Source organism: Gopherus flavomarginatus, chromosome 21 (genome assembly GCF_025201925.1).
Source record: "Gopherus flavomarginatus isolate rGopFla2 chromosome 21, rGopFla2.mat.asm, whole genome shotgun sequence".
Classification (NCBI taxonomy): domain Eukaryota; kingdom Metazoa; phylum Chordata; order Testudines; family Testudinidae; genus Gopherus; species Gopherus flavomarginatus.
Window position 1 is genome coordinate 10,645,239 of NC_066637.1, and position 27,085 is coordinate 10,672,323.

At 45.1% G+C, this 27,085-nt stretch overlaps 1 protein-coding gene across 1 annotated transcript in view; it reads left to right on the forward strand.

Annotated features, from left to right (window-relative positions):
• The window catches only part of SLC25A33 (solute carrier family 25 member 33), a 33,415-nt gene extending 6,466 nt beyond the window's left edge, over positions 1 to 26,949 (forward strand). Inside the window, exons 2-7 of the mRNA XM_050931435.1 lie at positions 11,675 to 11,854; positions 17,913 to 17,990; positions 20,101 to 20,201; positions 22,600 to 22,666; positions 24,192 to 24,475; positions 26,492 to 26,949. Of these exons, the coding sequence (XP_050787392.1) occupies positions 11,675 to 11,854; positions 17,913 to 17,990; positions 20,101 to 20,201; positions 22,600 to 22,666; positions 24,192 to 24,475; positions 26,492 to 26,694 (913 nt within the window). The 3' untranslated portion in view covers positions 26,695 to 26,949. The remainder of the gene's footprint in view (positions 1 to 11,674; positions 11,855 to 17,912; positions 17,991 to 20,100; positions 20,202 to 22,599; positions 22,667 to 24,191; positions 24,476 to 26,491) is intronic.
• The last annotated feature ends 136 nt before the right edge of the window (positions 26,950 to 27,085 follow it).

Sequence of the window (27,085 nt, forward strand, 5' to 3'; positions counted from 1 at the left end):
TATTGAAGTCCAGTGGGCAGAGGATATGGCCCTACAGCATAGTGAATAGTATGTATTGGTGGAGTTTCCCTGGAATCCATTCCTTTTGAAATGGAGGCTGTAATGCTCCCCTTCCCCCCCCCCCTCCAGAACTGGCAGGGGGTCTGTACAACCACCATGCAGCAAAAAGGCATCAAGAACGAACACCCTGATCCCACAAACACATCCCACTTGTGTAGCTTTACCCAGGTGAATAGTCTCGATTCAAACCAATGAGACCAGTTGTGTGAGTAAGTCACCAGCCAGGTGGCCAACAGGATGGGACTCTTCTTCAATGCCAGGAAGTGTGCATCCCTGCATATTGGTGGCAGTAGAAGGGATTGGGTCCAGACAATGTCTTTTCAGATCCAGGGTGAACCCATGATCTTCCTCGAGGGCGGGCAAGTGTACCAACATTTCAGCACACTGACAGGTTTCCACGTCAGCAGACACCTGAGGATACCATCACGGAGATCCTATGAGATGTGACCAGGATCAACTCCTCCCTGCTGGCACCATGGCAGAAGATCAATGCCTTGAACAACTTCCTGATGCCCCATATCTCATTCGTCCTGAGGGAATCTGCCATGGAGAAGGTATATCTGAACAAGGCAGACAGCACCATCCGGCATCTGGTAAAGAAGTGGATGTTTCTTCCCCAAAGGGCCACCATTGAACTGGTGTACATCTCACACAGGCAAGGCTGCGCCAAAGTCCCTCAAGTGGGTGATCTGTGTGACGTTGCTGTGATCACTCACGCCTTCTGACGCGCCCAGACTCCACAGTGAGGAACATTGCAGAAAGCGCTCTGCAGGATGCCATCAAGAAGCGAATCGCCAGGACCCTATCCAACCAATATATCGCCACCTGCCTGAGCGGCTTGTTGGAAGGCAAATTTGGAAGAGATGGAGAGACTTTGCTTCACTCTGGACTTGTGCCCACAACGCTACACAACAACTGGAGAAGTGTATTGGCTGCCACTGGACGTGGTGTGAGGAACGCCAAGAGCTGGAAATCCGGGTGCCACTGGTGAATAATACATATCACACTATCATCACTCCGTGAGCTAGAACCATGCTGGAGAGGACCCTGAAGGATGCCATCTGCTGCCAATATGTGGAAAACCTGAAATGGAAGCTGGACCAGGGCAAGGCGTTCGAGGTGACATGCAAGTAGGACGCCAGCAACCACTTCCTCCCCAGGGGCAGCTTCGTCCGATTTGCTGACTGGAGGTTCATCCACAGGGCCTGGCTCAGCTGCGTCCCACTGAATGGAGCCATCCGCCACGGGAATTGGAACAAGCGATGCAGGAAGTGTGGCTATGACAATGAGATGCTACCCCACGTCCTGTGTAGCTGCAAGCCCCATGAGAGAGCTTGCCAGCTGCAATACAGTACCATCAAAGATGGCCTGGCCAGAGCCATTCCGCCACCCCTGGGGAAGATTGCCATAAACTCAGCCATCCCTGGAACCAACAGCCAACTGCGACTGGACATCGTCGTCACCAACGAGGACCAGAAGATGATCATCATGGTGGACTTGACAGTGCCATTAGATAACAGGACCCTGGCCTTCCACGATGCCCGAGCTCAAAAGGTAGAGAAATATGCCCCTCTGGCCAAAACCTTGAGAGTTAAGGGTTACCAGGTCCAGACACACGCACTGATGGTTGGAGCCTGAGGCACATGGGACCCCAATAAGAGCAAGTGCTGAGAGAATGCGGGATCGGTCAATGCTGCGCTCAGCTGATGCGGCAACTCATGGTGTTGGCTGCCATCAGGTGGTCGAGGGACATCTATATAGAACACATCACCGGACATTGGCAGTACTAGGAGGGATGCAGATGAGAAGTGCAGTCAGAAAAATAACAAATATTTTCCTCATGGATTGTATCTTCTAAATGGACAACCCACCTAATTCTTAATCTCCACTCATTTATATATGTGCTTTCCGTAACCAAATCTCTGTACAACTTTTCATGAGTGATGTACCCAAGTATTTGGATTCTAATATCTGAACTGTATTGTTAAATCTATTCATCTAAATTTGGGTTCTTGTTGATTATGTACTCTCTGAATCATATGACTTTTAAAAAAAACTAACTTTGTATATGTGAAAAGAACAAGTAGACTAACATGGCTACCACTCTGAAATTTGTATATGTGGATAATCTAAGCACTATACCTAGATGTACAGATACTCTTTTCCCAACCTATGTATTATATAATTTTTTTAACATTAGCTTTCATAAAATTTTTAAATTGTGTGCACCTAAGTGTTTCCAGGATTGGGGCCCAATTCAAAAGTTCCCCTGCTTCGCAGATTGCAAAACGAAACAGCTGGCGAAGAAGCCCTCTTGAAAAGCCTGCTGGAAAAGACTGGGTTTGCAGTATGCCCTCGGAGGTCAACCAGCTCAAGCTATTTCAGACCAAAGGTGTGTGGGCAGATTCCAAAGATGAAGAAGATACAAGGAGTTATCACAGAGAACCTTCCTGGCTACTCTCAGTTGCATCCAAAGTTGCTCTAGTTTGATCTCAGCATCTGCAAGAGGTGTTGTAAGCAGGTGAGCCCCAGGCCATTTAAGGCTCTATTGATCAAAACCAACACCTTTAAACTTCACCTGGGAGCCACTGGGTAGCCAGTGCAGGTCACAAAACATTGGTGTCGTGTGTTTATGGTGAAGGACTCTATTTAACAAACAAGCTGCCGCTCTCTGCACTAGCTTCAGGATTTACAATATTGCTCCATGTTGAGCACTTGCAGTAGCAGGTAGACTTGTGGGGTTTTCTTAAATCAATAAGGACTAGGGCAGAGGAGACCTTCTAACAAATTGCTCCAGCAGAGGTTAATACTTGTATAGTGCGGCGCAAACACTAATCCTTACAACACCCTCTGGGAGGAGGACAATACTAATTCACCTACCTTACAGATGGGGGAAACGGGGAGATACAGGTTAACGTGACTTGCAGGGCCACGTAGTAAGTCCTGGGCAAAATCTGGATTAGAACTCAAGAGTTCTTGGCTCCCAGTCCTATGCTTGTCCACCAGTCTGTGTACTTTCTGATAAGAAAAAGGTCTTTCTATTTCCTGAGTAGTGTTTAAACACAGCACTGATCTGAAGAACAGGAAAATGCTTTCCAAAAAATCATGTACCTGGTAACAAAATGATTAGCTGGAACTTTATTGAATGCTGGGTAACCCTGGGCAAGTCACCTCCTTTCTCTGTGCCTCAGTTTCTCAGTATTTAAAATGGGGGTAAATGATACTGGCCTCCTTTGTAAAGTGCTTTGAGATGAACTGATGAGAAACGCTATGTAAGAGAAAAGTGTTAGCAAATGCTCAACAGTGTGAACAAGGGGCTTCCAATCTGGTCATCTCACAAATTATCCTTCATTGTAACTTTGGCTGTCTTGTAGCAGTTTTTGTCCCATTCTGTGTTTTCTGGAGTTACACCATTGATCGTTCTTAATTTTCCCCAACAATTATGTTTGGTCTAGGAAAGCTGAGTTCAGGTTTCTCTTTATGGTTGAGTTTTGGTTTTAAGTTTCGGGAGTCGTGCATATAAACTAGATTGTTGGGCTGCTGACAGCTTCTTTAGAATAAAGTCACTGTGTACTGGGGCAGACAATAAGTATGAATGTCAAGGTCTTTGCAAATATAGAAAGTGGGAGGTAAAAAGAGAGAAGCACAATCGTATGTTGAGCCTAGCAACCCAGACATTTTTAAAGAAAGCATTTGCAGCTACAATAAATAAACACATATGCTTATGTAGTCATAGGTGTTGGAACTAGAAGTGTGGTGGGTGCTATTGCACTCCCCAGCTTCAAGTTGATTCCATTATGTACAGCGTTAATGGTTCAGTTCAATGTCTCTCAGCACCCTCACTATACAAATTGTTCCAGCCCCGCCTGCATGTAGTTACATAGGGGTTCCCATCAGTTTTGTCATAACTGCTTACTAGCTGCTTTGTGGCCCTTCTGGCACTGATGAGAATTCTTCACATCATGGGAAAGATCCAGTTCTGTTGTGATCACGTGTTTCTGCTGCCTGTAATGCATAGGTGAGGGTGGAGAGAGTAGACAATACTTTTAGCTATGAGACCTTCCTGATTCTGGACTGCTTTCTCTTTCCTAATGAAGAACAAATGGATTGAGAACACCTTTTATTTTAATTTTACAAGCGGCTGAAGCAATAAAAGCTGCGTATCTTGTCCTGAGAACTAAAGTTTTGCAACTGATACATGAAAGTAATTTTAACCAGTACAGTGTCTTGGTGGACACGATAGCTGTAACCTTTACGTTTAAAACTCTGGTCTGGCTGCATATTCATAATCCAGTACTGCAAGGTTTTGGCTTTGTTTGCATAGCTGTTTAAGGTTGTTGCCTTTTTTTCCTTTTCCCAGATGTAGGAGTATGAGACACTCTGGAAATACTAGAAAGTATTTCCTTTATGCACAGCAGGGTATTTTCAGCTGTCTTCCCAGGAAACAGAACATCACGGGGAAAGATGATGCAAGGAAACCTCACGGGGAAGAAAATCAGCTGATCAGAACAAGATGTTAATGCACTGAAGTACTTACTGGAGCTGACCTGCAGAGTATTTATATTATGAACAGAATTTGCTCAACCTATCGAAGTCCAGAGATTTGTTCTGCTAGATAGTGTTATGTTTAAAATCATGCTGGTAACATTTGCCCTGAGCGGTTAAAGCTGATAATGCAGGTACTAATTCATGCTGTGTATCAAAAGGTTAAACACTTTATTCCAGGAAGTACTTACACTTAGATAGTAGAGGCTGCATATGTGTCTGAGGTTACTGAATTAATGGTAGGATGGAAGGGCAATTCATGCGTGGAAACAGGGCAGGATGGCAAGGAGGAGATAGCTGCTGGCTGGAGGAGAATGGCCCCGTGTCTGAGAAGGTTAGGAGATTGCATAACACGAGATGTCACTCAGTATAGGAATCTTACTGTTCTCACGTCACAGTCCTGAGGGCTGTGGTAGTACACATACTCACGTAAAACCCTAGGCCTTTATTTTGTACAGCTTGCTTCTAAAAATAATCCTAGAATCAGATAACCTTTTCATATTGTGTAATCTGTTGGCTGTAAGTAGTTAACATCGTTTTTATCATGCGTATGAAATAAACAAGATGTAGCTAGATGTTTGGCATGGTGCACTGTGGGCTATTCCTGGTTCTAAGGCAGACTTCCTGTGTGAATTTGGGCAAGTCACTTAATGGCTCGGTGCTTCAGTTTCCCCATCTATAAAACAGAGATGATGCTGCCTTTCTCTCACCCATTATCTGTCTTGTACATTTAGATTTGTAAGTTTATTTGGGCAGGGAAAGTTTCTTACAGTCCCTGTATGATGGGGCCCTGATCCCAGTGTACGTGCTACTGTAATATAAATAATTAAAGCATAACCTTGCGTTTTTACATTTAACAGCACGAAAGCACAGATTAGGCAGCAAGTGCTCATGCTCTTTGCACTGCCATCCATTTGCTTCAAGATGCAATTCAGAGTTTTGGCTGCAGTCCTAAGGCCCTGAATGAATAGGGACCCCAGTAGCCAAGATTGCCTTTCGCCTGGCACCCTGTTGTAAGGTCTGAAATTCTCTGATGGCGGATGACTTGCCAGGAACAGTGAGAGGGCTTCCTCTGCTCCCATTGCAGCCTGCCAGAATCCTCAGGGTGTTGCTGAGCATATAAACTCTGGTTTGGGTTTTTTTTTTAAATATTTATATAACCGGATGCTGGTGAGACTGATGTGGGTGACACATCGCAAAGATGGTGGTTATGAAGCTCTGTCTTTTTTGAGTGGCTTTACATATAATTTTGTGTAGCTCCAATTCCCCCCCGCCCCCTCCCCCCCCCTCCCCCCCCCATAATAGCACCTAGCAGTTAAGACACTCTATAAAAAGAGAGCCAGGAAAGACGATTGTATGACTCAAGCATCTGTCCCATTATTTATGTAAATAGGGAATGACGACTTTCTTTGGTGAAAGCAGAAACCTACTACTGTCTTTATATAATCTTTCATTTCAAAGGGAATTCATTAATCACCTTGGTTCCTGCTGTCAGATGATAAATCCTTTAAGATGGGGATATATACAGGCTGAGTCAAGTTCTCTTCTCACTTACATCATTGATTTCAGCAGAGTCACTTGTGATTTGCACTACCATAAGTGAAGGTAGAATCTGGTTGGTTGTGCCGGTGTTGGATCCAGGCATTCAGGAGCAGAGGGAAGGACTTGAGGTAACTGTCAGATCCATGCTCAGAATGCAGTTCCAACCCCAAACTATTTTAAAGTCTGTACTCTGGGAGTGGGCAAAGGTTTTGTTGTGAAGGGTTTTCCCTGCCCAGGGCCCTAGTCCCTTCCCCCTCCGTCCTCTTTGTGTTCAGGTGAGCACATGGACAGCACGAGCTGTGCCTGCTGCATTGAGGAAGATGTGCTAAAGCCTTGCACTCCAAAGTTGTATTTGCAGAGCAGATAGCTAATGTCAGGCCCAGGTTCTGTACACAAAGTGCTGATAACAGCCAGGCTGCTTGTTCAAAGTCAGTCTTTTGTTTCAGCTCTTCTGTAAATGTATGGCTACATTTGGAATTTCAAAGCGCTGCCCTGGCAGCGCTGCGAAGTGTGAGTGTAGTCAGAGCGGCAGTGCTGGGAGAGAGCTCTCCCAGCGCTGCACGTAAACCACATCCCTTACGGGTGTAGCTTGCAGCGCTGGGAGCCCCGCTCCCAGCGCTGTCGCCCTGATTACACTGACGCTTTACAGCGCTGTATCTTGCAGCGCTCAGGGGGGTGTTTTTTCACACCCCTGATCGCGAAAGTTGCAGCGCTGTAAAGTGTGAGTGTAGCCATGGCCTGATCAACCTCCATCCAGGCAACAGAATTTCAACTGCTGTGTGTGCGCCGAGCTTCCTAAGCGGCTTCAGTGCTTTATTCTACAGCCAAGGTCCAAATCAAGTGGATTAAAATGGCTGGAGGCCAAGTTGTGTCTCAGAATGCCTGTTACTGTAAAATGCATGGATTGCCACTGATTTAGGATAAACTCTTTCTGTTTGTGGTAGGAAGGAGCAAGAATCAAGAAGCTGAAGGAAAAAACACTTGATTGAAGCTATTACTCATAGTTAAAGGCTCTAAAATTTTCATGGGGGGGGGGGTTGTTTGCATGGGGGAGAATTATTAATGGTAAAGGGAGGAGGAATCTTGCAGCATATCCAGCAAATGCCAACAATAATGGGGAAACTGGAATTAAAGTATCCTCTTCCCTTCCAAATAGTCCTAGATGTTGTGATCATCTTTACAGTAAGGCCTAGTCTACCCTTAAAAGTTTTGCTGTAAAAACCCCTGTAGCGTAGATAGATGCAGCTTATACAGGCAAAAAGAAGTGCTTTTGCCCTTATAGTTTATATCAGTTCAGCAAGCAAAATTAGCTCTACCACCAAAAGCACATTTATGGGCAGCTTTTCTCAAATGCTGGTACCAGGGGATTTTTCTGCAGCCACAACAGCCTCCTGGATGGAGATGGGGTGGGGAGGGGGAGGCAAAGAAGTAGCCCCTCCCTGCAGCACCCAGCTGTTGCTCCTGGCTGCCCTGCCATTTGCTGGCACCGCCAGCAGGGTATCAGCAGCCCTGCACCACGCAGCCTCCTGGGAGCTCTGGGCAGTGCCTCTGCAGACGTGGGGCCAGTGTGTGTGTGTGTGTGTGTGTGTATTCAGTGTACTTCGGGCTTCAGCCCGGGGCAGTGGGGCTTCGGGTTGGAAAAATTGTCAGGGCAGCCACCAGCAGGGGTTGGTGGCCGCACTCTGAGGCCACCAAAAAAAATGGTTCAGTGAATCCCTGCTAGGTAGGGGCGTGCGCAATAGGGGGCAAGCAGCGGCACAAATTCTCCCCCTCGCCTCCAATCAGCAGGGGCACAGATCCACCCTGCCCCCAGTCAGCAGGGGCACAGAACTCCTCTGGCGCCGGGGTGGGGAGAGTGAGCTCCACTGGCCCTGGGGCAGGACTGGGGGAGAAGAGCTAGCTCCACTGATCGGGCGGGGGGGGGGGGGGGGAGAAGGAGGGGAGCCAGCGTCTCCAGCCTTGGAGAGCACAGAAAGTGCCCCTCCAAAAGTGACCACATTTTTATTCTTGTGCACGCCACTAATACTAGGGCATTTGCCTGGACAGAAATGTCAGAGAAAATCACCCCTAACCAGCCTGGCTATAGCAGCAAAAGTTCCTAGTGTAGACCTGTGTCAGAGGGGTAGCTGTGTTAGTCTGGATCTCGTAAAAAGCGACAGTCCTGTGGCACCTTATAGACTAACAGACGTACCCACAAAAGCTTATGCTCCAATACGTCTGTTAATCTATAAGGTGCCTCAGGACTCTTTATCTCTAGTGTAGACCTGGCATTAGACTTTATTCTGGTGCTTCTGAGTTTTGCCAGCAAGTTCCTTGTAACTCTAGCAGGCACTGCTTTGCCTGCATGTAAGATGGGGGGCAGTTTTTTGCTTCCTTCTAATGGAAAACACCTCAATTGCAATTTCACCATAAGATCCACTGAATTAAATGGTGGTCTCCAAAGAGAATCTCACAAATGTTATCACTTCAAGAAATGCTAAGATGCTTGTGTAAACAAGCTTCCTTCCATTGAGTTTAGCTGTGGAAGATCTCTCCTATTTAAGTTAGAGAAAGCTGAAGTTTTCAATGTGGCCCTTCTACATCCTAGCTAGCTCCTATAATAATATCTTGTAGCACTCTTCTTCAGTAGATCTCAAAGCACTTTACAAGGTAAGTATTGTCCCCATTTTACAGATGGGGAAACTGAGGCACAGAGGGGTGATGAGTCTTGACCGAGGGCTCTCAGCCAGTGGAAGAGATGAGAATAGAACCCAGCTCTTTTGAGTCTTAGTTCAGCGCTCTGTCCACTTGGTCACACTGCCTCTGTTGATCGCTGCTTTACTGGTAAGGGTTAATTATAGAGCAAAGAGCTCCATCTAGCATGATTGCAAGAAGCAGTATGTATGTAAGGTGAGGTGCAACACACTAGTCCCTTGTGGCAACTTGGGAACTGCTTCATACAGCCAGTGGAATTGGTCTCTCTGCAAGATGTATAGCTTCCTGAATCTCCATCTCTCTCCTCCCCCTCGTACCCCAAGTCAGTCACATAGGAGGAGAACCTCTCTGAGCCACAGACTTGCATATTGTCCTAACCAGCAGCATTGCCACACTTCTCAGTAAAGATGTTATAGCAGAGTGGTGGTGGGAGCTTACCGGAAAGGTTACACATGTTTCTGGAGCTTTACACAATATGTACTATGGGGGGGGGGGCAGAAACAGTTGCTAGCATGCAGTGAACTGTTAGGATAAATCATTGTAAACAACAGTTGTCAAAATAAATGAACCAGCTACATCTTGCTATCAATGATCCTTGTTTTTCAGTCACGTATGTTTGTTTTCAAGTGCATTAATTTTCAGAGGGTTTCCCAATCGGTAGTGTGAGTTGGCGTTGTTCATGATGCTAGTCCCTTAGGGCAGTGGTTCTCAGCATGGGGTATGGGGCCCCCTGGGGCCGGGGGGACATGAGCAGGTTTCAGGGGGTCTGCCAAGCAGGGACGACATTAGACTTTCACGCCGCATGGGGCTGCAGCCCAGGGCCCTGAACCCTGCCACCCAGGGCTGAAGTTGAAGCCTGAGCAACTTAACTTCACAAGGCCCTCTGTGATATGGGGCCCCGGGCAGTTGCCCTGCTTGCTACCCACTAATGTTGGTCCTGGCTTTTATATGCAGAAAACCAGTTGTTGTGGCATAAGTGGGCCGTGGAATTTTTATAGCATGTTGGGGGGCTCAGGTTGAGAACCCCTGATTTAGGGTATTCCTACATCGCCGCTAAGCCCAGGCTCTGATTCAGGTTGAGCCTCTCCTTTTGTCCACGCACACAAATCAGTCCAACTCCTGTCAGCAAGCACTCAGGACCTAGGAGCCTGCTAGGGCTTCGGGCTCTAACCCAGCCCCCTATCATTTTGCATTGTGGATGCAGCTCAAGCTGTAGAAATAAGTCAGAATGTCTGTGTAATGCAGGACGGATGCATGTTAGCATGGCTGTGATACCCTGGTCCAGCAATTGTAAACCCAGGTGTACAATACAGTGAGGATGCTCAGCACATGCTTGGAAACACTGATCCACCAACCTGGATCCCACTGATCTGGATTTATGATGGAATGTAGACACACTTTTTAAGGGCTTGTCTGCTCAGGAACAATCAAGAAAGAATGTCACACCTTTAATTGATTTGGAATTAAGAGTGCATTAGTTACAGCACATTAATCCCTGGGTGGACACCCATTCAGAATTCAAGTGGCCTTAATTTGGTTTTGTTCACTAGTGAATTAATCTAAATTGAGAGGTCACTTTAATTCTGAATGAGTGTGTCCACTCAGGGATTTAATGCAGTTTAACAAATCCACTTTAAATTCACATTATTAGTTAATTCAGATGAATTTTCCTTTGTCCCCAAGTAAACAAGTCCCCTCTATACCATTTGCTAACAGGAAGAAACTGTTAGTCAAAAAAGGAAGAACAGTAGTAAAGCAGGAATTGGGTTTTGTCAGCATGCAGATAACAGTGGGAAAAGAAGGGTTGAACAACAAGAGCAGCAACCATAGCACATGATGTTACAGTTGAGAAAACAATAGAGAGACTGAAATAAAACTAAATGTTTTTATTACACTTTTTTGTTTTGATTCTTTATATCAGGTGGCAACAGTTTTTGTCAAGGACAAGATTTTCTTGACCCTTGTGAATAGGAGCTAATGCACAGGCTTGGAATCCATTGTGTTTTGTTTTGTTTTTTGTTAGTAAACGTGTTATAGTTTTGTTAATATATAGATTACATATGAGCTTACCAGATCAGGGTCAAGGACCCATTTGATTTGACCACATAGCTTGTCCTTTTGACCCTGGTCTTGTTCTCAAATATTAGCTAGTTCTTCAGGGCAACTGATTAACTTGGAGGTCTGAGATTCCTCCACCTACCACTTCTCAAAAGAGAGCGTATAAACAGCTTTTTAAAACTTGACTGACTGAAGGAGAGAAGGCCTTGTCACATCACTTTCCGCACAAGGCCTCCCAGTCCACTACAGTTGCTATTTTTTACTATCTCTAACTAGGCTTTCTTCATGTAAGAATTCCCCAAGGATCTAAATCTAGAGTCTTGTTTATAATAGGGCCAGTGAGGCATTAAAAACTGGAATTACCCCCACTCCATTCAAGAAAACCAAATTCTCTTGCACAGTAAGATCAGGTGACATGGACAAACAGGAACAGAGAACACTGGACGAACAGCTGATCAGTTGCTCTTGATTTGGGTGTTTCACTGACCTTCAGAACCCTCGTGCCACTGGTAACTTATGCAAGCATTGAGTAGAAAATGATTCACTAAATTTTTTTCGGACAAGGAAGAAGTTAGTGCTCCTGAATCTCTTTCTGAACCATCCTCTTTTGCCCCATGCCAAAAGTTCCCCTCTCCTGATATTGACATAAACACAATTGTAACTCTTCCTTGCAGTGGGAGAAGGGAGGGAAAGGACTTCGCTTGTTACATGTGGTGGTGGTTTGATGTGACGTTCTTTTGCTGACCCTGTACTCTGTTTGCATTGTGCCTTACAGGTGCGGGGGTACAGTTGGTGCCATTGTTACATGTCCTTTAGAAGTAATAAAGACCAGGCTCCAGTCTTCAAGGCTAGCGTTCCAGACTGTCTACTATCCTCAAGTCCAGTTGGGGACGATCAGTGGCGAAGGAATGGTCAGGCCGACATCTGTATCACCCGGACTTCTCCAGGTTCTAAAGTAAGTACAGCTCTTGGCATTCGTAGCATCCTGTGCAACCAAAGGACTTGACTCTGGTTTCGTTGGCACTGGTTTTACACTTGAATGGTGTCATTCTGGATTCACACTGGTGTGAGATGGGAATTGGGCCTTATGTATTCAGCAGCAACTGAAAAGTTGAATTACCCTTTGCTTCCACAAGATGTATTTTTACCTTTTGAATTTTCAAAGGAACTTTATTTAAAATTGCACTGAGAAGTTTTCCAAAGAGTATTGGTTTGGTTTTTAAATAGACTTATTGGCTCTAAGCTTTCTGGTAAGTATTAAGCCTGAAGGATCAAGAGTCGGTAATATTCTCTTGCCAGGTGATATGTACGCCAGCTTGCAGGAGCAGTACTAAAAATATGCCTTTCCTCCATAGCATTCCCTGTAGCTCAGAACATGTGGATTCTCACCCTGTTCATTCTTTGGATTTCTCGTGTTTCTTAGTCTTTCGCACCTGAGCAGTGTGATGGACAAGTCCTGCTGGCTAGGCCCCTGTCTTGGCACTGTGACTGAAAGACTGAGTAAGCCACGGAGACAGAACTCCTCCATCTCTGGAGCCAGTGTCAGTCCTCCTAGTTTAGAGTCAGAGCAGCATGGGAGAAAAACCTTTCATTGCAGCTGTCTGTGCCGTGTACCTGTTCTGGGGACCGTGGGCTCCAAGACTATCACTCTCACTGGGGTCTGCCCCTCCCCTGTTTCAGGGAGCCTGGTCCCTTTTGATGGGCTGTATCCACCTTTCTAAGGTTTTGTAGGACTTCCTCCTGCCTGTGTGGGTGGGTGTTCAGTTGCTTTGATGGGCAGAATCCATCAACATGGGTCATCAAATAGGCTGGGGCCTTGGCCTAAAACTCACTTTAAAACACAACAAAACAAAAAAAAAACCCAAGAGCCCATCAAGTGGTGAAGAAGGGACGAGTGTAAAGGCCATAGCATGTGGTGCCTTTGTTTAATAATATTGCTGTGGTCCAAACTAACCTCTGACCCCCTCTATGCTGGAGGGTGAAGGGGTGTGTAACACGCCGCTGCTCTGGGTTTGCAGGGCAGTAGTGCAGTGGTGTACGTTTGGGATTGCTTTTCAAAGCAATCTATCCCTGCCTTTCTTTTAAGGCTCAGATCCTGCCAAAAATTGCAGAATTGGCAGCTTCAAGACTGAGCTTTTCCAGTGGCTCCCCAGCTGCCAGGTATCCTGTTCCCAGCCTCTTTGAAACAATAGACTGATAAAACTAACAATCCATTTTCTACATTCAGAACAAGCTTCCTATCTTTCATGTTTGCCACATCATTCATGCACATCCCTTCTTGCATTCCCAGCTATGTGCTTCAGATTAGATGAGACTTGGTTTCTGTCCAAGAACCTGAACTGATGCAAACAGGATCCAAATGATGTAATCTTAGCTCAGTACCTGGAGGTTGGAAGGTCTAGGGTGATCTTTTGAGTGTGGAGGTCTTTCTGGTACAGGTAGGATGCTGGTGAATGCGTGTAAATGAGGGCTTCTCTGCACTGTTATGGAAGGTGCTGATTGTAACATTCCACCCTGGAACTCATGGGGGAGGAGAAGGAGAAGGAAAAGGAAGGAGACAGTGTCTTTCACAAAAGCAGTCCAGCTAGAAAACATTGCACCAACAGTCCTCAGACAGCCCTATTCTTTCCTCCTCTCGTGCTATTTCTGACTGAATGAGCAGTCGTCTGTTTGCTACTAATGTGTGGTTTCAGCCAGTGCATGTTACGTGGTCATTCCCATATAAATCCTCAGCTGGGAGTTTGAACTCCCCCTGCATGTCCCTGTTGGAAAATTGCCAATGTTTGTCAGATGCCTCTGTAGTTTGTTCAGCCGTTTGTTCAGCCTAATCTTTCCGTAACATACATTCAACAAAAGAAGACTGGATCTAAGGCAAGGCAATGCGCCCGAGCTAAAGGTTTTGTATAGCCTAAACAAGAACCCTGAGACCCAGGCCTAGGTGTCTGCTGCTGCATTTCTGAAGAAAGCAAAGTCAAAGTCTAATCTGCACCAAGTTTGTGCATCGTTGGAAATAAATGTTTGCACTTTATTTTAGTGCCACGATTTTTTTTTTTTTTTTTCAGGAATTTTGGTGCAATCCCCACCTGCCCCAAAAAAAACACAAACAAAACCAAAAAAGGCCAGTAAAACACATGGGTTAATTTATGTAATACTGATAAATCGGGCACATTGCCTAGTGAAGCAGCATGAATTACATAACAATACAGTGGCAATCAAGTCCTCTGCAGAACTGTGTAGCTTGCGTCGCATCCCAACTTGAATCCCGTATTCTAGATAAGCAATTCTTCTCCCCCCCTACATCCTCCAAAGGCCAAGCACTCCCTTTATAACATTTTTTGTCAGATTGCTGAGTCTAGAGCAGTACACGATGCAAAACCAAGGTAATCGGAGCAAATCAGTGCATTTTGGATGCATCTAACTCCCCTCCCTCTTGTGACACAAAGCAATCCTGATTAAAAAGGAGTCCAGTAAAACCATTTCAAGGTAGCCAGCTCTCGTGATAGGGTTCACCCACTCTCATTTTCAGAGTTGTTCTTTGTGGGGAGATAGGAAGTTGGATAAAACTGGGACAGTCTTTTACCATCCTTATCGACTCATTAAAGTCAGTGTTTGTGGTCTTGATTCATTTGATCTCGTTTTATTTCAGCAACTGCTCAAACTCGGTTACTTGCCTGACTCCTTTTCCAGATGTCTGTGAAGCAATCTTGCAACTCAATCATACTGTTTTTGTCTTTCATGGACAAATTCTTTGGTGTCTATAAAGATTGATTTCATGCAGGACCTCAGTGCACCCCCCTAAAGCGATCGTGTACCCTTGCCGCTGGCTCCCAATTCCCAGTTTGATGAAATCAGACCCCCTTGATGCTGCAATTAACCATGACTTTGTGTAAATGGGCACGTTCTCCAAGGAATGTGTAAATGCCTTGCATGCTGCCTCCTCCGCCAAAGAAGGTTTTCAGAGACCACATTTGAAGTGTGTTTCTTGTAGATAAAGTGCACTTTCCTTCCAAGATTAATTGCCTTCTCTACAGTTATATTGGATGAGGAGTCTAGCGGGAGCATGGACTTGTTCAACATTTTTCTTAGTTATATCGTTGGAGTCACACTGTTCAGAACCTGATTCTTCATGATTAAGGCTACGTTGAGGTCACAGAAGTCATGGAATCCGTGACTTCCAGAGACCTCCATGACATTCTCTGCTTCAGCCCCAGGGGCCTCGGGACTGAAGCCAGCAGCCAGGGCAGGGTTCCAGCAACAGGTGACAGGGGGCCCCCTGCAAGGTTCCTGCAACAGGTGACAGCCTCACATGGAAGGGTGCAAAGGGGAGGGGGCCGCCTTGGGCAAGCAGCTGGGGGTGTCATTTTCTCTTTGGGAAATATGGTCATCCTGCAGCTCCCAACCACTGTGGGTGACGGGGCCCCCTTGCAGCTTCCAGCTGCCACAGGCTGAGGGGGTACCCCACAACTCCCAGCCACCACAGTGGCGGGGGAAACCATGGAGCCACAGCAGCAAAAGTCAGACAGGTCACGGCTTCTGTGAAACTGTTTGTTGTCTGTGACTTTTACTAAAAATAACCATGACAAAATCTTAGCCTTATTCATGATTGATACTTCAGCAAAGACACTGTATTAATAGCTTTCGCCTCAAGCAAGCCTTCTAGAGGAGGTTATGACATTTTTGGGCTCCTCTTACTGATGTCTCAGTGCGCTCCAGGCTGCGGAATACTAGGGGTTTGGGGCATAGACTGTCTTATTTTTATTGTTGTAGGTGCTGTGCAAACACAGAACCACCTCAGTGGGGCCCATACCCTGGCCCATGACTGGAGCTCCTAAATGCCACTACAATACAGATAATAAATAGTGCTGCTGGTGGTGATCCCTCCTGCTGCTGTGAACTTGAAACCTTAAAGCAGGATGAAGAGCAAAATTGGGTCTTTTGCATTAATTCCTTATGCCCTTCTCTCCTGAAACTACTGAGCTGGGGGTGGGTGAACTAGGTGGTTTGAGGGGTATCAATAATTCAACTGAAAGGGAAAAAGCCTCCAGAGGCCTCTCTGTCAAATTGCTCCCAGGGAGTTGTATATTGGCTATGAAAACACTTGACTGTTCAGGCTAGAAAGAAAATAAATGTCCTGGACAGACCAGGTTAAACTTGCCTGTGGAACCTTTCAGAATCGAAAATGTTCCCAGAAGGGCAAGCTGCTTGTGTGCAAACCAGATTTTGGTGAGTCACCTCAGCTGGAAGCCACAGTCGTGACTATTAAAGTGACAAAGAACAAGCAGTCACTGGATCTGTTTCCTAGGAGACACTTAGCCTCTGAGTTTACACAGAATATTCGGCTCCACTTTGAGCTTGTTTTTGGGCTCTGCGGCAAACGTTGCCAGCAGCGTTAATGACCTGGCAAGTAAACTTTGCCAAATGGGAGATTCAAACCAAAAGAACGGGCATGTGTGAAGGACCTTTGGAAGCAGGAACTGTTAGAATTTCCCCACGTTTTTCACATGAAGATTTTTTTTAATGGGCTGCTACCGCCTTGCAGGCTGCCATACTGAAATCCAAAGCCACTCCATGGCAATATAGGTGGCTTTTGCTATGGGTGAAATATGATCCATGGATACCTGTTAGGGCTCAGCCATTATTTTCTTCCTTGTAAATGTCCCTTTGTTCTAAGGCTTCTTGCTTGCAATCGAACTCTCCACTAGGAATGCTGTTGAGCCAAACGTGTACAAAACTTACAGGGTCCTCAGGGGGCCATCCAAATCATTTACCCTTTTTTATATTGGTGCCAGCTCATCTCACCCATTTGGGTTTAAACCATGGGAGAGGAAAAATGACACTTGGATCAGTCCAAATTTTTGACCCTTCAGCAGTTTTGCCAACTCTCACTATATTTGATGTCTGTCTTAAAGCTCCAGCTCTTAGAGTCTAGTGATTGTGACAATCTCAGCTTTCATTTTAGAAAAATACATTTCTAGCCATCATAATTGCAAAGAAAAGCTTGAAAACGTGTTTCAGGTGTAACCTAAAGGTTCAAAACCCAGAAGGCAAAGAAAATGAATCCAAACATTTTTTTTTTTTAAATCTCTTGAGTTTTAAGGCAAACTTAGGCTCTGCAATATCAAACGCATGATTTTTTCAGTGCTCGGAATTGACAATTACTGTAACTGCAGTGTTCTATGCTTCCACTTAGGAGGCCTAGACCAGAATGTGTAATGTCTGGTCAGACTAGACTCCCAGCTGCGTAACGGGGGTTATGTGCTCCTCCTTGGAAGGAGGAATATGTAGCTTCCTCCTTCTGGAAACTAGTCCTTACCCTCCCCCCATGCTCGGACAATGTGTTCTTCTCCTATCCCCTTTTGTCCCCCCAAAATACTCTCATGATTGTCCAAAAAGAGTGTGGGGGGCAGTTTCACTGTAGTCTGTATCTTCCCATTCCTCCCATTTGGGGAAAACTGCATGGTTCGCTGATTCTCACAGGGACCGGGCTACCCCTGCATCAGTGACTCCAGACTAGGAAAGGGTCCCAAGCTCAGTCTCACTCCCACACAGCCTCCTATGCTCGTTAGCCCCCACTGGTGACCCATATGAAGGGGTGCGCCGTGTAGCAAGGCCTCTCAACCCCACACACCTTTGCTTCTCAATGAAGTCTTCCCCCGAAGGAATAGCTGTGAGAGAATGAACACTTTTTTTTCTTTCAGAACTGACTTATCTTGTGATCTCCATTAACTTTAATAACCCAGTTTCCAATAGCTTTCAAGCAATTGAGCTATTAAGCTGCTCTCATATGACACAAAAGCAGATTTGTCTGTAATACCCCTAAGTTCTATTGCATTAGCTTACTTTCTCAAGCCAATAGCTAAATCAGCCAGCTTTCTGCCAAAGAGCATGGCCTGATCACTGATAGGTTGCTTTTTTAATACTGTGTTAGCTTTTACCACAGCTCTTCTGATCTGACTGATGGTTATTGTCTGCCAGGAGAGGTAGTCAGCGATCTTGCGTTTTGGTTTTTTTAGGTCAATTTTGGAGAAAGAAGGACCGAAGTCACTCTTCCGAGGATTGGGTCCAAACTTGGTTGGAGTGGCGCCATCAAGGTAAAGATCTTAAAGGGTTCAGTTCATATTAATAAAGTCCATTTTAAGGCTGTGGTACAAAGATTGTCCTATGCGTATTATAAGTGCTCTGTTTTTATTAAACTAGTTTCAAAAATGCCCAGATGGTTCATTAATGAACTCACTGCTGGCAAGTGATAAGAGCACATAGTCTAGTAGACAGGAGACCTGAGTTCTAATTCCAGCTCTGTCACAGATGTACTCAATGATTTGGGACAAGTTGCTTAACTTCTGTATACCCATCTGTGAAATGGGGCTACTGAAGTTCTTTCCTTTTTGTACAGGAGTTGCAGATCTATGGATGAGAAAAGTGCCATGCAAGTGTGACACAAATAGATTAAATTCAAGCCATTGTTTTTGAGGTGTGCAAATCAAAGCTGAGTGTGAATTATTCGTATTTAATACTTACCTAGCACCTTTTAATTCCTTGTCTGTTTCCCTCTCCTTCTCCCTGGGAAAAGGTATACCAGCAGACCGAAAGCAAGTGCCTCTGTGTACAGTGCCTAAAAATCTGGCTTTCTGGCATTTTTATTTGTTTCTGTACATTTTTCTCTGTGTGTATCCAGGCTGCTCCTTATGATCTTTGCTTTTCGTTATCAGTTTCACACACTGCTTTCACATAACTGATCTGGAGAGAGGGAGATGGGTGGAGTATTGCTTTGTTCTGTTACTTAAAAAAAACGGTCTTGTACTATGTACACTGAACCAGCTATTTAAATGAATATCAGGAATAGGTGACTTGCTGGGCATAAACTGGGAAAATAGAAATATGGGGGTGCAAAAAAATCTGCAGACTCGCATTAACACATTATTTAGCACTGCCCTGGGAGTATCTGAAAATACTGTTTAAATATGGAGTAAATTTCACGGCACCCCCAAGAAGATGGCATCTAGAGAGAAGGGTGCAGATTGGTTAAGCAACTTACCTAGATTTACTCAGTGTGCTTGTGGCAGAGCTGGGGTTCGAAGCTAGCCATCCTAGCAGCTGGGAGCACGCCTCTCAAGCCTGGGTAGCAGGAGACATTCCCAGATGCAGTGTAGACGTACCCCCTGATTCCTCAGTCCTGTGCTTTGTGTGCAAGACTACACTACTTCCCATTCAGGATTTAATTGGTCAACCTCATGAGGCCGTAGGCTCAACCTGATGGCATTTTCTTTGTCTGTGTGTGTAATGCAGTAACTGTTCGACACTGCATCTGATCAATTGCAAAACTTCTATTTGGGGGGAAATTGGAAAACCAAAAAGGGCTCCCCACGTCCCTCGTTTTCCTCCGACTGTTCAAACTAGCCACAGTTTCAAGCACCTCTGCACGGCTCTACAGATAAAACTGATCAATGGCCTCCATTAACGCTTTCTAGCATAGCAATACCTGTATTTCATCTGTGTTGGTACCCTTAATGATTTATCTCCCAGATAGAAAGACCAACAAGAAAGGGGGGAGAGAATCTGCACGCACAGAGCCCTGGCATGGGGGGAAAGAATGGGGACCCTGGCATAGGGGAAATGGGGAGCACACCACATCTAGTGGAGGGGAAATTGGGGGTTCCTAGTTTTGGGGGATAGGGTTGTACACAGACCCCCTGCCAACACTCTTAACCCCTGGTGGTGGGGAGGAGGGAGTAGGAGGAATGGGGGGCAGATCCTCTGCCAAGGGAGGAATGAGGGGGACCCTCAGAGGCCCTGGTTGCAGGGGGAGATTGAGAGGGAGGAATGAGGGACAGGCAGGGCCACTGGCATTGAGGTGAATGAAGGACATGGGAGTTAGAGCCCTACACTTAAGGGAGCAGTGGGAACGTTGCAGGGAGTTCCTGAAATAGTGTGGATGGAATGGAGGAATGCAAGGAGTTCCTGATGTGCACAATGAGCTTGGCCCACAGAAGCTGTGAATTGCATGATGCCCTAGTGGTTGTACAGGCAGGTGTCCCGGTGTAGGTTGGCAGGCTGAGTCTTTGCAGACAGAAACAATAATGTTGTGGCCCTTCTGAGATCTACCTCATTGGTCCGGACTATGGGAGGAAAGCAGTGACTGGTTTGAATTGCATGTCTGTAGATTATCCTCTGTAGCGAGTTCTTCTCTTCTTCCTGGCACAGGGCGGTCTACTTTGCATGCTACTCCAAAGCCAAGGAGCGATTTAATGGCATTTTTGTGCCCAACAGCAACGTTGTGCACATTTGCTCAGCAGGCTCTGCAGGTATGTTATCACATGGAGGGTGTCCCTTTGTCTCCCAGGCTGTCTTGCCATAGTACAAAGCTGCCCAGCCATTCTGCTTCCAGAAACAGGTTATCTGTGTTGATCCTACTTTAGAATCTGTCACACGCCACTTCCACTCCACTCCACTCCCAAGAACCTCTCTCTTTATAGAGGGCAATGAAGAAGTTTTATCTATCAGATCCTTAATTCTTTAAACATGCTACTCTGTATGGTGTAGGTGCCATCTAGGGCTGCCTCAAGCATATTTCCCAGCTAAAGCAGAGGAAAATGTTGGTAGTAAAGCATAAAACAGGGAATGATGTTTGTATTAGTACCCTGCCCAGTGGCGCCTGATCTGACTGATAGCCCTGTATGCTACCATAAGACAGAAGCTGCATATTATAGTGCAAAAGTGCCCGGATCTTTCTGAAAATGTTCATTCAGTCTCCCTGGGTTTGTGCACCTGCTGTGTTGCTGGGTGTCGCCATGGAGACGGGCATTCTTCCTAAGAAACCTTTATCCAGCGAACGATATCCATAAAAGATTGAGATCAGGAGAGGTGGCTGAGTTCATGAAACCATGATGTTGGGAAGGCACCTCCTAAGGAATCAAAGTTCAGGGATTGTTGAAAATCAACTCTGCCGGACCAGAAATGTCAAGTTCTCTTCAAAACAGGGAGGCAACTTGGCAAGCTCCTCTAAGGATTCTTAAGGAACCCCTCTAGTTCGGCAAAGAAGTTAATGTTCATGCAGAGGCTTAGTGAAAACCTTATTTCTGCAGCTCTCCACTTACACAACTGAGTATCAGTTTCAGCTAGGGAGGAATTAATTCCAAACACGGGTTGTTTTTACCGGTTGTATAACATAGTTGTGGGAAGCTTTGACAAGGACACTTTCCAAGTCACCGTAAAGCATTTGGGGGGCGGGGTGGGGGAAGGAACTAAAACTCTAGAGGAGCCTGCCAGGCGAATACCCACAAGATTTTTACATGCTGTAGTCACCCCACATAAAGAGATGCCTAACAACTGGCATACCGCAGAGGGTCCAATATATCTCAAATTCTGAAGCGTGCTGGATGGGTTACCCAGTGGAACAAGGTATTTAAGCTGGGATTTTCAAATAAGCCTATGGGGCTTTCCCTTAGGCCTGCTCTGTCAACATAGTTACGCAAGTAACACAATCTTGGGGGGCGGGGGAGTTGTATTTACTGAAATACTTACACTAGTATAGTGCCTAGTGTAGGCAAAATTATGCCAATATAAAAATGTCTTATTCTGGACTAGTTTATTCTCCATCCCATACGGGAATAAGATTTATCAGTATAAACACTTTTGTACTGGTATAAATGCATCCCACTAGGGGGCTTGTAGTGCTAGACTATACCGGAATAGTTGAAGCAGTACAGCTAGTGTATAGACAGCGCCTTAGGCTCCTTAGACAATCCTAGTCCTAAAGAAATTTTACCCTGTGTTATAGACCAAGCACTGCAGTTCTTGAGCAATGACCATCAATGTGTCATCGTCCCTTCCACTGGGGAAGAAACCATTTGCGTGTTATAATTATAAGTGCCTTTCAAATTGAGACTTCAGGGGTGGGAAGAAGTGAAGTTACAGTATCAAGTGAGTGTGCTAGTGCTGAAGTTATATTTCATCTTGCTTATGTAGGAGCCTTTTTACTATGGAGAACTTTGCCTAGCTTTCTTCTGAAAATAAGTTGGCCATTTGCAGACCAGAAGGAGGAGGATGTTTTAATGATGCTCCTGTGAAAAATAAGGAAATGTGCAATGTAATGGAAATTAGCCAATTCCCAAACATAATGGTTTTCAGACCACTTATTGTTTTTAGTCTCTTTTTGACCGTGTTGGAAATATACTTTGCTATTCTGGGAAAACTTACTGCAGGATGACTGCACCAGCTTACTCAGACCTGTGTACCGAACTGCCCATTAAAAAATCTCAAGCATGGATGGGTTCAGTTAAGGCGATGGCTCAGCAGCACCACCTAGAGTCTTGGACTATCTGATATGGATGATTTGTTCATGGATTTCTCTGCATCTCTAAGGACAAGTTAATAAATTATTCTAAAATCCATCAGTAAATATTAAATCTCATAGAAGGCTGTTTATAGTAACATGGGCTACATAATCATACCCTTCCTTAGTGCTTCACAAAGTCCTATGGTAGAGAGAATAAATACCTCCGAAGGGGAACTTGCTTTGATTCTGTAGCAATGTGTTGGTTCCAAACTGACTACCTCCCTCCCTACACTTCCTGTTGTGAAATCTAAATAGAAACTCGCCTATGGGACTACAGAGCATTAAAGCTTAACAATTGTCATGGTTATTGCAGCAACCAATCCCTCTGAATTACGCTGTTTTTTGTGTGTGTTTCTCTCTTCCAGCTTTTGTCACAAATTCCCTGATGAACCCTATATGGATGGTGAAAACCAGAATGCAGCTGGAACGGAAGTAAGTGACTGAGAGAAACTGGTGCCATCTGACTTAAGAGAGGCTCCAAAACACACACTCTTGTCCCGCCATCTGTGGCTCTGGCATCCCTGACAGAGCGCTTTTTCTGTTCCCTGTCCCATTCAACCCCCATACCGTTCAAGTCACCATCTGGTTAGATGACCAGGGTACAGCGTAAGCCTATCAGTGTTGTACCTTAATTGGACAAGAGGGGTCACTACTGAGGAGCGGAAGGATGGTCCAGTTGGTGCTAGCTTGGGACTCAAGACCCACATTCAGTTCCCAGCTCCATCCCAGACTTCCTGTGTGGCCTTGGACAAGTCACTTAGTCTTTCTCTCTGCCTCAGTTCCCCATTTTCCCCACTTCACACACAGTGATGGTGTTGAACCTAAATACATGAAAGATCGTGAGACACATGGATACTTTGATAATGGAGGTCACACAAGTACCGAAGTGAGAGACTCAGGCAGGGCTCAATGACGAAAAGGTCAGGACTGAGGATCCAATCTGTGTCCCCTATATGATAATACAAGGCACTAACATGGGCTCTAAATCATACAGAAGTGGGTTTTATATTCTCTTCGGCTAGTTCAATAATGCAGGACCCTCCGTAACTGTCCATTAGCTATGTTCTGAACAATGTAAAGTTTTTTAAACTCCTATAATTGAGGCTGTTTAATTTCATAGAACACTATAATGACAATAAAAGGGTCCCCTTCAGGGGTTTAAAGTCCTTTGGCTCCCCTTCAATATTGTATTACTCTCAACCATATGTCCTAGAGAGAAGGATAGTCGTATGTAAAAACTTAATAGTAATAGCTTCAGTCACTAGTGTAAAGCTATGAGGGATTATACCACAGCGAGAGCTCTGCTCTAGTTAAGGTTACATTAATAATGTGACTCTTTAAAATGGCCATTTTTTTTTCCTGGGTATATGTTGGATGATCAGAAAGATCCTTAAAATACCAAGATTACTCACCAAGAAGTACTTGAAAATATGTTGGTTTACGCAGCTTATAAATTATTTAAAAAGCCAAACTCAAGTAAGTCACTTGGTGGCACCTTTGAACTAAATGCTGCTTGTTACCTGAAGAATCATTCCAAGGTACAGATCTTTGTCTCTGGCTCTGCCACAACTAGACAGGAAGGAAATTGCTTGTTCAATAAAAAGCAATACTCCTTCCATCGTCTTGTTATTAAAGCACTAAACTATGACAGCGGAGCCAGGACTGGAGCTGGAAAGATTAGCACAAGCATGTATTAGCTAATTGGAAAAGCCACATGTGCACACTTAGCATTACAGTCCAGCTAGTGGCATTTGAAATGTGACTACAATGCCCAAAGCAATGAAAGGAATATTACAAGTCTCTGCACGGCATTCCTAGAAAATTCCTGCAGCTACACTTAGCAGAGAACCATTCTTGTTTCTCCTGGGTCACTTTTCATTTGTAATGTCTGTGCAGTTTTTTTGAACCTCTGAGTTTTTTCGCTTGTTCTAACCATGTTTTAATTTGCTCCCTTTAGAGTCAGGGGTTCAAAACCGATGAATGCTTTGCAGTGTGCTAGATACGTTTACCAGACAGAAGGGGTCCGTGGTTTTTACAGAGGCCTGACGGCCTCCTATGCTGGGATTTCGGAGACCATTATCTGCTTTGCTATTTATGAAAGTTTAAAGAAGCACCTGAAAGATGTCCAGCTGCCCCCTTCCCCTACTAATGGGACCAAGCGGAACTCCACAAACTTTTTTGGACTGATGTTTGCTGCTGCTGTTTCTAAGGGCTGTGCCTCCTGTATTGCTTATCCGCACGGTATGTTAAACTCTCCATTTACCAGCACAGTAGAACAGCTATTGATTTTAGTCTGTATCAATCTATGGCTGACAGTGCTGTAATATTGTTGTTAATCTGGATGTCTACAGATGCCATGTTACTGCAGTGACTGTCTATCCACCCAGATCTTCAACATTGTTCCCATTACCCCTTGCTAGCTAAACAGCTAATTGCTGTGACTTCCTGAAGGAGGTTTGCTATAGAAAGCTAACTCTCTTCTCCCTCCCTTCGCGCTTCTCACTAGTAGCTTCTTCCAGCTCCTCACAGGTCTTTGGAGCATGAGTGTGTTTCATTTTTATTACCTCCAGTCATTTATACAGCACTCAAAAGTGAGCTGTGTTTTCCAGAACAAGCAGGCTATTGTTTCTGTCCTGAAGAGATGCAATGAGGGAGAAAGGGCTGGGGAATGACAAGGTTGTGGCATTTTGGATTATGCATGTTGTCATGGTTAAATAGGTGCCCATCCCACCTCTTGGAGGCAGCTCAGCAGAGGGGTTTAGCAGGGATTTGGCCAAGCCATCACCCTCCTCTCAGACAATGAAAATTGCTGGGCATTCCACACAGAAGGGGTAGCATAGAGAGAGCTGCTGAAGTGAGAGATGGAAATAGGGCAGTGAGGCTGGCTCTAAAATGCCAATGATTCTGTTTTCCTTATCCAGCAGTATTTCTTTACTCCACTGTATGCTGTGCTTTATGGAAAAATCAGTCTGATTCCCTGCACAGCTCTCTGCCAACTTCTCTCCTTCCTTTTAAAATCAAAGCCCTAAATACTGGCTGTTAACATGGCTGTAATTCTCAGTCTGATACTCTTAGATGCTACCATGAAAATGCCACTCTGGGCTTTTACCTCATTTTCGGCACTAACTTTTAGTTAACAGATCACATCACAAATGGAAAAGAGTGGGGGGAGAAAAGATCATGAAATCTGATTCACCAAACCCTTGACTAATTCTATTCCAGGCCTTCCTCTTCCTTTTTAAATTGTCCTCAGTACCTTTTTTAATGGATGCAGGTACATACAGATTTCATATTGCCATCAATGCTCTGAATCTATAAGAAGCCCTTCTCTACCATAACTCTCCAGGCAGATTATATGAGGCCAGATTTTCATTGCAACTGTACAGAGACCGTTTCTGACTTCCATCACACCTGAACAGTACATAAATTTATGTGCAAATGAAAAAAATCTAGGGTGACTTGGCCAAAGAGAGCCTTGGCCAAGAGAAGGCTCCTATCTAAGGCTGTAGGTGCTGCTGCCATAAAGCTAAAGAACCCACACGCCATGCAGATCTCTCCCCCGCTCCATCTGATTCCTCTCCAGAGCTGCCTGCCACAGCAGCCCATGCAAATTGATGCACCTTGCAAGGTGTTCTGAAGTTCAATGGACCCCAGCTATTTTGGAGCAGAGGAGGAAGTTTGTTTCAGAGTTCTGGGCCCCTCACGGAAAGCACTGTACTGCAAGCCACCTCTCTTGTTCAATCAGTTGGAATCCAGCCCAAGTGCATCTGTTGATCACAGCTATGGCCTTGAACAACACCGTAGCTGTGCCAAATCAAAAGTGGCTTCCCTCCATTTCATGGTAAATGCCACCAAGCCACAGCTCACCCCATACGCCAGTTTGAGGGGAACACAGACCTACTTAACTGTGTACCCTCTTTCCAAAGCACAGTGTGAAGGAATGTGTGCAGAAACAGGGGAAATGGTCAGCTGAGTAACAGCCGTCATAAGCAAGCCATCCGTTTATTGTGCAGTTTGGTGTTTACATGGAAGTGGAAAACCATTTTTTACTTTCTGCCTTGCCTGGCAAGCAGTGCTTGCTGGATTCCAGGGTTTGTAAGTGTAGGTGAGCGAATTAGCCAACAGGCATCTCCCTTGTCCAGGGTAAGGTTCTGATTGCCCTGAGCTATGCAGACTCTTTCCTAACCTGCATTTCTGGGCTGGAGGATTTGACTGGAGACACTAACCTAGTGATCTGTTTGTTCCCCCCCTCCCCAGAGGTCATACGGACAAGACTGCGAGAGGAAGGCACAAAATACAAGACTTTCTTTCAGACGGCTCGTTTGGTAGCACGTGAGGAAGGCTACATGGCTTTCTATAGAGGACTCTTTGCGCAGCTCATCAGGCAGATACCAAACACAGCCATTGTGTTGTCCACCTATGAGCTAATTGTGTACCTGTTGGAAGACCGCACTAAGTAGCAGAGCCAGGGCGCATCCTCTGGAAAATAAAAACTGACATTGAGCAAATAGCCATTAAGAGACTGATACAGGTGATGAAGATGGAGAAGAGCTATGAGTCTCTGGTCACCTGCTGGACACTTTTTTTCCTTTTGGATTCATGCTTTCTGGAAGGTTTCAACTCATTAACGTTAATAGTTAATTATAACTTTTTAACTTAAGGAGAGATGATTCAGAATTAAACTGCTACTAAATTAAATCATGCTATTTAATTTATGTATGTTTTTGGTTGTCCTTTTCTTTAAGCACAGGTATATGTGGCATATATGTATCTGTGCTATTTGAGATACCCCTTGGATTGATAGTCATTAAAACTGTATTGAAGTGGGAGAGGAACTGGTTTGGAGTCTGA